The following is a 12,808-nucleotide window of genomic DNA, read 5'->3' on the forward strand; positions in this document are numbered from 1 at the left end:
TATCAACCCCACAGTTTTATTTGTAAAGAACAAAGCATGAAAAGTCATATTTAAATGTACTCCAAAACCTGAAAAACCCACGTCAGTTTCTCTTATATGTATGTTAAAGTGCTTGATATCACAATACTCTTTAAATTTTATATTATGTTCAGATGAGGGGGAAAAAAATCCAGTTCTGATGCATTGTCAACAATATAAAGAAACACAATATAATTTAAATGCAGAAATGTTCATTGTTTAAAAAGATACACTGGGTACATTTATACAGGTTCAAGGTTCAAGTGTAACACAGAAGATTTTCTCTATGTTAAACACCTTCATTTGATTGACAACAGGAACTCCTCTCTACTGTCAACAAGATCTGGTTTGGAAAAGACCCGGAGCTACACACAAATCCATTCAGGAAACCGGATGAAGTGTGATTCTCTCCTACATAACCCAAGGATGCCCTGGGTTCCTTCAAATGAAGAGAAGCTTTTCAATATGTATTTGTTTTCACTCTGCTGTCAACTGCTCAATGTGATACATTTCTGGAGCTAATCTTGTTTCTGTCCTTGAGAGGATGATCATCTCAGGAAAGATCTGGGAGGATGAGTTTCTTGCATTCCTCTGATCACATCATCAGCACTCTTCAAAAAAGCTTGGAAATTCAACAGATTTATAAATGTATTTAAATAGAAATAAGGGACCTAGAAGTTTATTATTCATTTCCGTCTCCTTTTAAGCTAAATAAGTAACAAATACTTAGGTAAGGAACAGGGGCTTCAAAAGAAACAGATGACTCGGAAACAGGATTCACTAAAGTAGAGAGGAGCTCGAGACTCCATTCCCATCAATGAAGGTGTGTTAATACTGAAATATACATAGCAAAGGTTCAGATTGTCCTTTCAACATGGTGAAAAGGACAGTTTCTGTAAACCTCACAGAGAAAAATAAAATTCTCAAAATGAAAACCCACTGAAAAATCTTAATTCTTAGCAGAAAGAAGGTATTTCAATTAAGAGCTACATTCTCAATGATGTCAAATAAATATTTCCCTGGGGATCTGAGATCCTTATCTGTTGCTTCATGTTTCAAAATATCTTAGAGGTGTCAACATATACTACACACAAACCCTTAAGTATCATCTCTACCTCTCTTTCATTACATCTACATATAACAGTGCTTTATTCAAAAAAAAGGAAATACAAGCAATTCAGTTATTTCCCCCATATCATTCATGTAGTGTGACAGAAATTCATGAAAACGACTTTTTAAAAAGGCATGTTAAAGTAAATACCACAGGGTTACAAAGGTTCAAAAATGTGTGAAACACTGAAAATAAATTTTAGAGGGAAACTGCAAACTTTTGCATGTTTCAGATTTCTTATATCAAACTCTTGCTCCCAGTGGGATAGGGGAAGAGGAGGAACTTTTGTTTTCTGTAGCCCTATTTCACACCAACTAGAATCCCACTTTAAGCTATTCCACACCCTACCCCCCCACTGTAAGCTACTCCACACCCCACACCAAGCCTCAGACAGTTTTAAGGAGGTAATGAGCCCGACCCAGGGCACTGCTAACTGGGTTCACACACAGTACCAACAACAGTGTGCTGCCACTGTGTCAGAAAAGGCTGAGATTCGGAGTTTCCAGACATTTGAAAAAACACTTGGAAATTAGATGTTTCAAGAGGTAATATTTTTGGAAATTTCATTTTAAAACAATTTCTTCTCAAGCTATTGTTATTTGAAAATACTAATTGTAATTCCAGGCATTATTTTTAGTTTATTTTGAAGAATAAAAGTCAATTACAAAATTGATTTTTACTTACTTTAACTCTAAGGTGTGATTATGAAGCAATATACTAGTTAAAAAAATTAATACAGCAAAAAGGATACCTCTCACTGGGTATGGTCCTTCCAAAAGCCAGCTATGGACACTTATTCTAAGGGTTCTGCTACCGTCCTGCTCAAAATATTCTGGTATTGGCAGCTATAACTGTAAGTCTTACTTCTTTAGAACTGTTTCTTTTGTGACCTCAAACTCTGCTTAAACATCATTTTTATTCATCAACTCGGATCCTAAGGACTTTTTGTTTGCAAATACTAAATTTCTTTTAAAATGCCAAGATTAAAAAAAAAATAATAAAATGTCAAGATTTACCATAACTGGCAATAGTCAGAAGAATGGGCTGTAGGCCATTCAAGCAGCTTGCAAGGAGGTCCCCACATGTATGGAGACATGGCTGTTGTCACTGGAATAACTATATGGGCTCCCCAGGTGATCAATTTAAAGGCTCCAGCATTCTAGAGGAGGGGTCAGTTCTGGTGTGATTATCTCTTTTGAAATTGGTCACTTCCACTGTTGTGGTCATACTACACAAAGTGGGATAAGACTTTAGGTATAACTCTTTTGGGGGGTACTACTTTTTAAAGTAATAGCTTTATTCACAGGCCCCAAATCCAATTTTGCTCCCGGTTTTTGTAATGGATGTAATTCTCCACCACTTGAGAACCATTTGTTAAAATGAATGTTAAATTAATCCTTATAAATGATTATTATAAATGAATGTTAACAGTTATTTCCTACCTGTTTAGGTGGATGGATAAAGATCCAGGGGTAGAAAGACTATTAATATGAATGCCTCCTTGGCTCTCAGTCTCATGCAGCCTTGGTGTAATAAAAGACATGAGCTCTAGACTCTGTTTTGTCACTGACCAGCTGTGGGGTAAGTATTTAAACCCTCTGATCCTCAAGTGTTCCCATCTACAAAATGATGGCTCAATGCTAGCATGCTCACATAAGTCATCTCTCAGCTGCCCAGAGTGTGCCAGAATGATGGCCTTCTAAGAAAGGTACAAGAATAAAACCCTGCACTGATCATTCTGTGATTTCTAATCACTGCAACACAAGAACGTCATGTGAAGTAGGTTCTGGATACCTCCCGTGAAAGACCTTCTAGGTCCTTGGAAGAGCTACACCAAGGCAGACAGCCCTTAGCCTCAGGCGAACACATCTCCTGTGTGCCCAGGTCACCCAGAATCATCTTTCTAAAGCCCTTCCCTGGGTTTCTAAATGCTGCCTTCAGCTCCCCTGGTGCTCCTCAAGTACTAAGTCACAGATTAAAAGGGGATGTGCCTTAGTCACCCCAGCTGAATACAGAATACAGTGTTTGATAAAGGGAGTGAAGCACTTGTTTAATTTCTTCCTCCAGGAAATAAGGGAAACAATACTGTTGGCTAAAGCCCAGGACCCTCAAGATTGTACAAGGGTCCTGAGAGGCCATTTTTGCTTCTCAGCCACAAGTGGGAATAAAACTCAGAGCTCTGCGAGGCAATTTCACTGCTAACAGTATGCAAATGCCTAATTAGTTACCGGACCTACCATAAGTGAAGACTCAAGGTAACTAGCTAACACCACATTTATTTAACTTCCTTATAAAATACCAAGTTGGAAAGCTACTCACAATGTTTGGTCTTTAAAAACTGTTGCCTCTCATTCTGCTTCCATTTTTGTCAGTCTGTGCGGCCCTGGCTTTTACCTTCTCCAGGCCAGTTGTTTTATATTATTACCCTTTCTTAAAAAAGGAACATAAAAACTTGCCCAGAAACACCCAGAAAGTGTTCATTCTTGCTCTTTCCCTCTGTTATTTGCATTATCTTGGTCAACAAATACTTTCACAAAAACATTCCAAGTTACACAGAGCCCTCCTCCTTCTTAGACATTCCTTCCATTTCCTGAGAGGGGGATGGGCACAGGAAGAGGGGAGGGGAGTGGGGACTGGAACCTAACAAAGAGAGGGTTTGAGATTATCCTTGAGGTAAGGAACTGCTGCAGGGGTTAGATGGCCAAATTTTAAGTACAGAATCAAACTGCCGTTTGCAGTTCTTAGAACTTTGAGACCAACACTTTGAAATTCACATCTCTGCAAAGTACCTCACATAACAAGAATAAAAATGTGAAGAATGAAGTTAGTCTAGGCTAATCTTTCCAAAGTGTAAAGAAGTTATAATCCTACAATTTAACATACTTCTCAGCGCTTTGTGTGTTCTCTTTCCAGTTCAGCCAAGCTCCTGGGGTCCAGTATTTAAAATATTTGAATCATATCTTTAGCTTGTGCGGACGGAAAAATTTTTCCAAAAGACTGGAAAAGTGACTCAATTCAAATGTATGAAACCATATGTAACTTAAAAAAAACATTGAAGTGTGGACTGTCACGTACAGTAGGTAAAGCTGTTCACTTTCACAATACAAAGACTCGGACACACCAGGACGGATGGCTACGACATAACAATGCATTCTGGGATCCTTTGTGATACCTGGAGGGAAAAAAAAGCCCAACTCGGTTGCACTGTAATTACATGTTTACTGGTTTCTTCCTGGCTAGCACCACTCTTCCCCTCCCCAACTCCCAATGTGGTTAAGCAACTTATTTTAAATCACAGGAATATTTAATCTAAGAAAAGTATCTTATTAGAGTAATATAATTTCTTAAAGAAGAGCATATTTACACACATCTAACACATGAAAATACTCTATTTTATACTAAATTCCAGGTTCAAATGAACTACAATACAGCATTTTCCCTTGTCTGTAGTGTGAGGATTGTTCAAATTGGGGAATACAGTGTGTTGCCCCTGCAGTGACTCACTACCTTGTCAGACAAGTCCAAATCAGTCCCCATAGCTGGGGAAGGTTCGGGAACAAGGGGTCTGGACTGAGAGTTTCTAGTCACGTGGGTTACACATCCACTCCTTTGATGAGTGATCCTTCCAAGACTATGGTGAAGTCCTGAATGGTCTGCAGAATGCGGATGAGAGAGTTGACAGTCATGCGGTCGCGCAGGAGGGCGCTCTCCTCATACATTCGGGTAATAGCAGGACACTCGGCTAAGAGTGGGATCCACTGTGGGAGCAGGCGATCCCTACAGATTCAAAAAGAAAGAAGTCCTGAGCCCTGCTGACCTTGCTACAGAACAATACAAATGTTAGAGCTTTCAGCGGTAAGGTGTGGGGCTGGACAGAGCAAAACAAGCCATGTTCTGAGGTCAGAACAGAGAGGAAACCAGACCTCAGAGAGGAAACCAAAGTCAGGAATTTGCTGGTTAAAAAGATACAGTAATGAGACAGTGTCAGCTAAAGGGAGAACGTAAGAGATTGTAAAAGTAAGTCTGGACAAATTGGCCTTAAGGACTTACCCATATTAAAGGGACTCTGTACTCGGAATGAACACTTTTAAAAAGAGGCAGAATGTCATTTTTTTTTTTTAAGATTTTATTTATTTATTTGAGAGAGAATGAGTGAGAGAGAGCATGAGAGAGGAGAAGGGCAGTGGGAGAAGCAGACTTCCCAAGGAGCTGGGAGCCTGATGCGGGACTCGATCCTAGAAGTCCGGGATCATGACCTGAGCCGAAGGCAGTCGCTCAACCAACTGAGCCACCCAGGTGCCCCAGAATGTCATTTTGTATCTTTTTTTTATAGGGTTGTTACTCAGACATCTGTGGCAAGGCATGCCAAAGTATACTGACTCTTTGGGAACAAACACTACACTAAATAGTTGGGACTAACATTTTAAAAAAACTAACACAACATAACAAGGTAAGGAATAAAATCAAAGCAGAAAAACGTTAAGTAGATTTTATAAACCAAAAGCAGGAAGGCACTGGTCTAATTAATCAAAACAGTATATATATAAAAGAAGATAAGGATCATGCTCAAAAGGAATTTTAAAAGTATAGGTGAAACTGGCCCCTCTTATTAAGAATACAGAACTTAGTTCTGTGAACCAGTTGTTTCAGGAGGACATTTCAACCTTCAGGTGTTTTTCTTTTTTTTTTTTTCTTTGAGAGAGAGAGAATGAGAGAAAGCAGAAGAGAGGAGAGAGGGTCAGAGGGAGCAGCAGATTCCCCGCTGAGCAGGGAGCCCGATGCTGGACTGGGACTTCAGGATCATGATCTGAGCCAAAGGCAGATGCCTAACCAACTGAGCCACCCAGGGGCCCAGCCTTCAGTGTGTGCTGATTAAACTCAGACATTAGTTATCTGTCACTAAGTATCTAAGATGTTCTTACTAAGCATCTCAATATGCTTTTCTTTCCTCTTAACTAATTAATTTATAAGATTTTATTCATTTCTTTGAGAGAGAAAGATAAAGAGAAAGAGCACGAGCAGGGGGAGAAGGAGAGAGAGAGAGAAGCAGACTTCCCACTGTGCAGGCAGCCCAACTTGGGGCTCGATCCCAGGACCCTGGGATCATGACCCTAGTGGGCAGATGCTTAACTGACTGAGCCACTCAGTTTTTTTTTTTTTTTTTTTAAAGATATTTATTTATTTGACAGAGATCACAAATAGGCAGAGAGGCAGGCAGAGAGAGGAAAGGGGAAGCAGGCTCCCCAATGAGCAGAGAGCCTGATGTGGGGCTTGATCCCAGGACCCTGAGATCATGACCTGAGCCGAAGGTAGCGGCTTAACCCACTGAGCCACCCAGGCGTCCCCCTTCTTTTTCTTTTAAAGTTAATTTTTTGTAGTAATCTCTATACCCAACGTGGGGCTTGAATTTACAAACCCTGAGATCAAGAGTCACATGCTCTTCTGAGCCAGCCAGACACCCCACAATATGCCTTTCCTGACAAGAGCAGCCATAAGTAGGCATGCTGAATCTCTGGTTGGGGTGGTAGAAAATAACAAACACTGCAAAAGTAACTTAAAAAAAAATATCTTATTTTTGGGGTGCCTGGGTGGCTCAGTCCATTGAGCGTCTGACACTTGATCTTGGCTCAGGTCATGATCTCAGGGTTGTGAGACTTAGCCCTGTTTTAGGCTCTGCACTCAGGGGGTAGTCTGTTTGAGATTCTCTCTCCCTCACCCTCTGCCCCTCCCCTGTACGCTCTTAAATAAAGAAATCGTTTAAAAATAAAAAAGAAGCTTATTCTAAAAGTCTATGTGTTTTATGTCTTATAATTCTGATAGCTGTTTTAAAATTAATGGATTGTACAGCTCTTATGTGTCATTTTAAAAAAACACCAGGGTAGGAAACTGTCTTAAAGAGAAGACTTTATGGGGCACCTGGGTGGCTCAGTGGGTTAAGGCCTCTGCCTTCGGCTCAGGTCATGATCCCAGGGTCCTGGGATAGAGCCCAAGTCGGGCTCTCTGCTCCGCAGGGAGCCTGCTCCTCCCCTCTCTCTCTGCCTGCCTCTCTGCCTACTTGTGAACTCTGCCTGTTAAATAAATAAATAAAAATCTTAAAAAAAAAAAAAGAGAAGACTTTATATAGTTAAGAATTATTTATATAGAAAAAAGAATTATTTATATAGTATGAATTCTACAATGTTATCAAATTTAAAGCAATATGGTGGTATACTGTAAATATATGTGCATATATGTGGTGGTGTGTCAAATTCCCTATCAAACTACCTTTTTACCCACCTGCCTACCTTTGGAGCCCGTGTAGTGTAATGGTTGAAAGTATGGGCTCTTGAATGAGACTGGGTATGAATCTTGGCTCTGGTTTTTTCTAACTGTGTGACCCTGGGAAAGTTGTTTAACTTAGTTATGCCTCATATATTTTCTGTTTTCTCATCTACACAATGAGGGTACCAGTTGCTACTTCATGTAGTGTAGTAGTGAAGTGACAGGAGGATTAAATGAGATAATGAATGTAATGTACTTAGCATCGTGCCAACATATATCAAGTACTCAATAAAGATAGTCTCATAATAAAATCAGGAATGAAAGAGGCCCATGGGAGAGCCCTGGAAGGGGCATGATCTGGTATAATTGCTTCTGGACTCTTGTTCAACATGTAACAAAGATAGTGAAAGTTAAGAATTGGCTCTTTACCGTGTTCCAAGGCAAACTAAAATCTGGAATTTGCCGTCCTTCCCAATGTTCCTGGGTGCAGTATTAATGGCATTTACATAGTGGCAAAAGGTTTTGCAGGATGATTTCTGAATAAGGACATCATCTTCATTGTCTAGAATCTGGTCAGTACTTTCAAAATAAGCAACTGCTTTCTCTGGGGAAGGAAGTCAGAAATATATCACAATACACATTAATACTTCATGTACAGAAAGAGTATCACTTAGTTTATTCTGGAAACACTAACGATGCTTTGTATTATAGCCAGTCCAGAAACCAAAGTCATTATTTTATCACTGGTTTCAAGATGAATTTCAGAGGTCCATGTTTCACAGTGGAACAATATACTCCCAGCAGTCTATTTTCTAATCTAGACTGCACTCCAGAAGGGTAGAAAGTTTACTCTCTTTAGAATATCTTCAAGCAATGGAAATTGGAAACAAACAAACAGAAAACCAGACTCCTCTGTCAAGGCTAGAACCTTCTATGAGTAACCAGTAAATATTCAGGAACCATTGAAATGGTACCCTCTGTTCTGTTACAAAATGGCTGGCTAACACTTTACAAAAAAAATCTTTGAAATAGAACTGATTCAGGAACTCTAAGGAAGGGATATGTATACACATATCAGAAATAGGAGCTTAAGATTCTAGGCATTCCAAAAGAAAAAAAAAAAAATCACTCCTGGAGGCCTAGCTCTGTTAACCTCTTCTTTGTCTAAAAAATTCTAAGTTGATAAAATCAACTACTTCATCTAGACTATATTTATAAGACAAAAAATGATTAATCATCCCTTTAAAAAAAGCTGGGAATTCTAGAAGAACTACATACCAAAATAAAGATTACAAAGCTTATTTAGCAAGCTAAAGCAGCACACTCCCAACAGAATTTTCTGTGATGAATGAGATGTTCTGTATCTGTAGGTTCAACTTAGTAGCTCCTAGGTAAGGCATATATGACTAAGGAAGTAAATTTTAAATTTAATTTACATTAAATCGGTTTAAATTTAAATAGCCACAAGTAGCTAGTGGTTACCATACTGGACAGCATAAAGCTAGAGTAATCCTTCTAAAGCAGAAGGTATATTATGTCACCCACTCCTTGGCTCAAAGCCTTCCAATACTTCCTATTTCAATCATGATAAAGACCAAAGTTGTTCCAATGGCCTAGATGGCCCTGAAGCACCTGACTCTGGCAATAAACAGCACTCTCTCCCCAGTATCCTCTTACTTTCTGTCCCCCTCACTCTGGCCCAGTCACATTAGTTTTGCCATTCTATGAAAAGGCCAAGCGGGGCGCCTGGGTGGCTCAGTGGGTTAGGCCGCTGCCTTCGGCTCAGGTCATGATCTCAGGGTCCTGGGATCGAGTCCCACATCGGGCTCTCTGCTCAGCAGGGAGCCTGCTTCCCTCTCTCTCTCTGCCTACCTCTCTGTCTGCTTGTGATCTCTGTCTGTCAGATAAATAAATAAAAAAAAAAAAAAAAAAAAAAAGAAAAGGCCAAGCGTACTCCGAGCTTGGGGCCTCTCCCTGGCAATCCTCTCAGCTAGCAGTATTCTTCTCCCAGACAGTCACATGGCTCGATTCCTCACTTCCTTAGTCTTTGATCAAATATCACCTTGTCCACAAAGCGTAGAACCACCCCACTTAGAAGAGTACTCTCCACCCCATGTCCTGTCACTCTGCTCTATTTTTTTCCACATCAAACAGTTTTATAACATACTAGATAAGCTGCATACTTATTATGTTTTTGTGTATTGTCTGGGTTCCTGCCCCCACCAGAATCTAAGTACGCCAACCATAGGAATTTTTGTGTTTTACTTATCTCTTGATGTATATCTTTTTTTTTTTTTTTTTTTTAAATGTAAGCTCTATGCCCAATGTGGGGCTTGAACTCATGACCCTGAGATCAAGAGTCCCATGCTCTACCAACTGAGACAGCCAGGTGCCCCTTGATGTAGATCTTGAGCATCTAGAATAGTGTCTGGAATATTATGGACACCATAAATACTTGTTGGATGAATGAAAAGATAGTGCTAATTTGATATTTATTTTAAAAAATGTACTCCCTTGTTACTACCCCTTATTTGCTTAAACTCTGGGGTCTTCGAGTTTTGTAAGAAACATTTCAGTGACCTTATAATAACATATACCTTTAACTTACCTATGAAGTCCCAGATGAAGACATTCTTGTGGAAGATGCGAGCAGATTTGAATCCATGATGGAAGACTTGTTCAAGTGCCACAACCAGTCCATTTTCTCCACACAGCAACACCGTGAGGCTTCCTCTCTGTGGAGCAAAACACGCAGTGCCAAAGAATAATCTGCTGCTTCTATGTTTAAGAAAATGCTAGAGAAATAGGTGCTGATGACAGCTATGAAGCACTTTTTTGTAGCTGTTAGAAAGCTTACAAATAAAAACATACCCTCCACTGCCTTATGTACCATGTATAAAAATGGCTTTAAAATCCTACATATTAAGTTTTACAGATCATACCTCTTTTTCAGGTTTGTGAAAATGTTTCACAATATTATTCACAGCTTCTCCAATTCCTTCTTGGATCTGTCCAGCATTGGGTTCTGAAAAAATAATGAACAGTGGCTGAATTCTCATGCAAGGGAAATAAACTAAAGTACTATGGGGTATTGCTTGTGTCCACCAGGCAGGAAAACACTTCACCACAGCAGGCTGGCTTGTCACGACCCCTGTGAAATTTGCCTAAGGCCAGTTCAGCTCAGTGGGAGGCATCTTGGCACAAAGGAAAAGAATCCAAGAGATCCTTAGATTCAAATTCCAACCTTACCACTTGCAGTCTATAACTTTGGTTAGATGTCTAACTTCCTCTGAGTTTGAATTTCCTCAGCCTTAAAACAGGGAAAATATACACCTCATGGGTCACTGGGAAAGGTGAATGAGATATTACAGGTGTAAATCATCTGGCATGGTACCTGTCACAAAGAGTTAGCAAACCCCTGGATCTGAGGAGTGAGGTGGGAAAGACCCACAGCATCACTCACAGGTACCCCCTTATCCTACCTACCTCTGAGTCCCTTAGTGGGCACACACCCAGGTTTGTGAAGCTCTGAAGGGCTAACCTGAAATCTGTTTTTTTGCTATTGTGTTGAAAATAAAGGGATGATGCCTGGTACGCTGCAGCAGCCAAAGCCCCGAACTGCTTTCTTTTCTGATACTCAGTCCATCTGGGCATTGCTTCATTTGCATGACCACCCCCCCATATGCTTAGGGCCTCCTTCTTGGGGGAGACCATGGTGGATTGCTTGATTGGCATCTAAACTGCCTTTGCCTCCCAAAACCCAAAAATGGTTAAAAAAATTTAAAAAAAAAAGGTGGTAAACAGATTCTAGGGATAAAAGTAGGTAGGTAATAAGAGAAAAAATTTAATTTTTGATAATGTCTTATGGTGATTAACTATTAAATTTAATTTACATGCCATACTGTAAAAAACAAGCTACACATTCTAGTGTTTTAGAATCTTTGAATTCGTACTGCTGGAGGATTTCTTGCATAAAACATTCTCTAGGTAAAACTTAAGTAAGTTTTTTCCACACCAATGCATAAAAATTGTTAAAATGGGAACCTCTAATGATTGAAGGACTGATACTGTGGATTCTTCAGCTGCTAGTTATTTTTTTCCTTTCTCTGAATACATTTTTTAAATATTCATTTTTTTCCCCCAGTAATCCCTATTTCCAATGTGGGGTTCAAAATCACGACCCTGAGATCAAGAGTCATATGCTCTATCGACTAAGCCAGTCAGACACCCCTGAATATTTTATTTTTTTAAACATGAAGATCTTGGGACACCTGGGTCGCTCAGTTGGTTAAGTGCCTGCCTTCAGCTCAGGTCATGATCCCATGGTTCTGGGATCAAGTCCCACATCAGGCTCCCTGCTCAGTGGACAGTCTGTTTCTCCGTCTGCCCTGCTTATATGCGTGCGCTCTCTCTCTCTCTATATTTCTCTGTCTCAAATGAAAAAATACAATATTTTAAAAAAAGTAAATATGAAGACTTATTTTGAAAACTTTTATTCATTCTAAAATAGCACTGTACTAATCAGTTGTATTTTATTTATTTTTTAATTTTTTAAAAGATTTTATTTGACAGCGAGAGATCACAAGTAGGCAGAGAGGCAGGCAGAGAGAGAGAGAGAGAGAGAGAGAGAGAGGAGGAGGAAGCAGGCTCCCCGCTGAGCAGAGAGCCTGATGCGGGACTCGATCCCAGGACCCTGAGATCATGACCCGAGCTGAAGGCAGAGGCTTAACCCACTGAGCCACCCAGGAGCCCCTATTTTATTTATTTTTAAAGATTTTATTTTTTTAAGTAATCTCTGTACTTGTGATCTCTGTCTGTTAAATAAATAAACTCTTAAAAAAAAAAAAGATTAAGTAATCTCTACACCCAACATTGGGCTCAAACTTACAACCCCAAGATTAAGAGTCTCATGCTTTACCAACTGAGTTAGCCAGGAGCCTCTAATCAGAAATATTTTAAAACTGATTTAAAACTTTTAGTTCTCTAAATATCACTTTGCACACACTGTGAGAAAATGCCAATCACCTATCTCTGAATATCAGGTTATTTAAAAATTTCTACCTATTGAGTAAGAAAAGAAAATATGACCAAAGTAGGGAGGTAGGCCTCCTAAAACAGTAATATCCAAATAAACTGGGACTGTTTTAGAAGTTCTAATAATTTGGATGGACTGGGCTAAAATCTTTTATGTCTTTTTTTAAAAAAAATTTATTTATTTGATGACACAGAGAGTGAGAGAGCACAAGCAGAGGGAGTGGCAGAGGGAGAGAGAGACGCCAGCTCCCAGCTGAGCAGGGAGCCTGATGCAGGGCTTGATCCCAGGGCTCTGGGATCATGACCTGAGTGGAACACAGATGCTTAACCAACTGAGCCACCCAGGTGCCCCCTTAAGTCAGTCTTCTAAGTCTATTTAGGATT

At 39.7% G+C, this 12,808-nt stretch overlaps 1 protein-coding gene across 6 annotated transcripts in view; it reads right to left on the minus strand.

The window, feature by feature from the left end:
* DENND5B (DENN domain containing 5B) overlaps window positions 1–12,808 on the minus strand; it is a 203,166-nt gene continuing 190,358 nt past the window's right edge. For all 6 annotated transcript variants that reach the window (XM_047740602.1, XM_047740601.1, XM_047740603.1 and 3 more), the window contains 4 exons: window positions 10,333–10,415; window positions 9,999–10,125; window positions 7,820–7,994; window positions 1–4,906 (listed from right to left, as the gene is read on the minus strand). In XM_047740602.1, coding sequence (XP_047596558.1) covers window positions 4,723–4,906; window positions 7,820–7,994; window positions 9,999–10,125; window positions 10,333–10,415 — 569 coding nt within the window. In that variant the 3' untranslated portion in view covers window positions 1–4,722. The remainder of the gene's footprint in view (window positions 4,907–7,819; window positions 7,995–9,998; window positions 10,126–10,332; window positions 10,416–12,808) is intronic.

The sequence above is a fragment of the Lutra lutra genome, chromosome 8 (assembly GCF_902655055.1).
Source record: "Lutra lutra chromosome 8, mLutLut1.2, whole genome shotgun sequence".
In the NCBI taxonomy this organism is placed as follows: Eukaryota; Metazoa; Chordata; class Mammalia; order Carnivora; family Mustelidae; genus Lutra; species Lutra lutra.